The sequence below is a fragment of the Chenopodium album genome, chromosome 5 (genome assembly GCF_948465745.1).
Source record: "Chenopodium album chromosome 5, dcCheAlbu1.1, whole genome shotgun sequence".
In the NCBI taxonomy this organism is placed as follows: domain Eukaryota; kingdom Viridiplantae; phylum Streptophyta; class Magnoliopsida; order Caryophyllales; family Amaranthaceae; genus Chenopodium; species Chenopodium album.
In genome coordinates this window covers 41,277,482-41,279,251 of record NC_137838.1, presented here as the reverse complement: position 1 = coordinate 41,279,251, position 1,770 = coordinate 41,277,482, and the positions used below count along the sequence as shown (strand labels likewise).

General features: G+C 40.1%; 1 protein-coding gene across 1 annotated transcript; it reads left to right on the top strand.

Annotated features, from left to right (window-relative positions):
- The first annotated feature begins 774 nt into the window (after positions 1-774).
- On the top strand, positions 775-1,410 carry LOC145632856 (uncharacterized). Its single transcript, XM_081685186.1, has one exon. The coding sequence runs from the start codon at positions 775-777 to the stop codon at positions 1,408-1,410; it is 636 nt and encodes a 211-aa protein (XP_081541312.1).
- The last annotated feature ends 360 nt before the right edge of the window (positions 1,411-1,770 follow it).

Below are 1,770 nucleotides of genomic sequence, written 5' to 3'. Positions count from 1 at the left end.
AATCCCTTAATATCCCCTTCTCGTCGTTAACCCTTGTTTTGTCGGATAAAGGTTCTAATGGAAAATAAGAGTGCAACAATGATAATACAAAAAGAGGAGATTTTGAACCCTCATACACTACCCCCTCACTTGACCCTACCCCCAAAAACACACCTAATTCACCTTTCACCTTCCAACCATTCAAACGCCTTCGATTACTACCCCAAACCATTGCACCAACGATCCTACTACCGTCTCCGAAGGCCACGACCCCAATCCCATCTTCACTCTCCCGGGCCTCACCTCCATCACAAACTCAACACCTATTTCCAACCCTCCCAACTCCGACCTGTGGCCGCTTTTGAAGCAAAACCCAATACCACCCAAAAACTTAGAAGCCATGGAGGCAGGCTTGAGACTTTTAATAGATCAATTCATCCATCCTGCTCTTCCAGACTACGAAAACCTTTTCACTCTTCTAGAGGAGCCTCCAAAAAATCCTCCAATCCTTCCCGTTACAATTAGCAAGCATAAATTTAAATCTAATGGAGCAGAAAAAGCGTTTTGTAGTGTTGGAGTCAAAGAAGGATGTAGTGGGGCTCGAATTGAGTCTGAATTACAAACCAACGGGGAACATAAGATTCGAATGTGGGCATCCCCATTGTCAATGGAGGATGTTTCGGAAATGGGGAAGCTTCCCCTATGGAAGGATTGGGAGATGATGTTCCTAACTCAAGGCAATCAGAGTCTTTTTCATCAAGGGATTTTTCCTATCACTCCTTTTCATAATCCAATATGAAAGCTATAATTTGGAATGTTAAGGGAGCTACGAATAAAGAACTAGCTGCTCATGCAAGGGAGGTTGTAAAAATTCACAAACCCGAAATTTTTATTCTTCTCGAAACAAAGTCAAATGAAGTAGCCAAGGTTCTTTATAAAAAACTTGGTTTTGATGATTTTAGATCGAAGGCTGCTGATGGTTTAAAAGGAGGGATTTGGGTGCTTTGGAGAAAACCTGCAATTTTGCTTGAGTTTGTCACTGATACTCAGCATATTGTGCACTCTCTTTTTAAGCTCTCTCCTTCAAAACCTGAGGTGTTGATATCTGAAATCCATGCTCATTCTAGGGAAAAGGACGAGTTGTGGAAAAATTTGGGTGATAGCCCGCCTCTTGCCACTACTCCTTTGTTAGTCGTGGGTGACATGAATGAGGTTACGTATCAATCCGAAAAGATGGGAGGATGGTCTGTTACAAATTCTCAGGGCTATTCATTCACGGATTGGAACAACGCAGTTGGTCTGATCGATCTTAGTTTCAATGGACCTTTATTTACTTGGGACAATGGACGAGGGGGTACAGAACTAATTAGGGAAAGACTTGATAGAGCTCTAGTGAATGCGGAGTGGATGAAAGTTCACCCTCAAACTTAGGTATATCATTTAGCTAAAACTTATTCCGACCATTGTCCGGTTATGGTAGATACGGGTTCTATTATAACTAATGGCAATTTTCCTTTTAGATGAAAGGAAGCTTGGTTAGAAAACCCTAATTTTGATAATTTTTTTGCTAATTCGTAGAATACTGGTTCTATTATTACTAATGATTCTCAACGTCACTTTACCTCTGACGTTCGGCTTTGGAATAAATATGTTTTTAATGAGACCATGCAACATAAAAATCAATTAATTGCCAGGATTCATGGAATTCAAAAGGCCTAAGTGATAATTTTTCCTCCTTCCTTATTAATCTTGAAAAAGAGTTATTAAAACAACTTAATGTTGTGCTTAAAT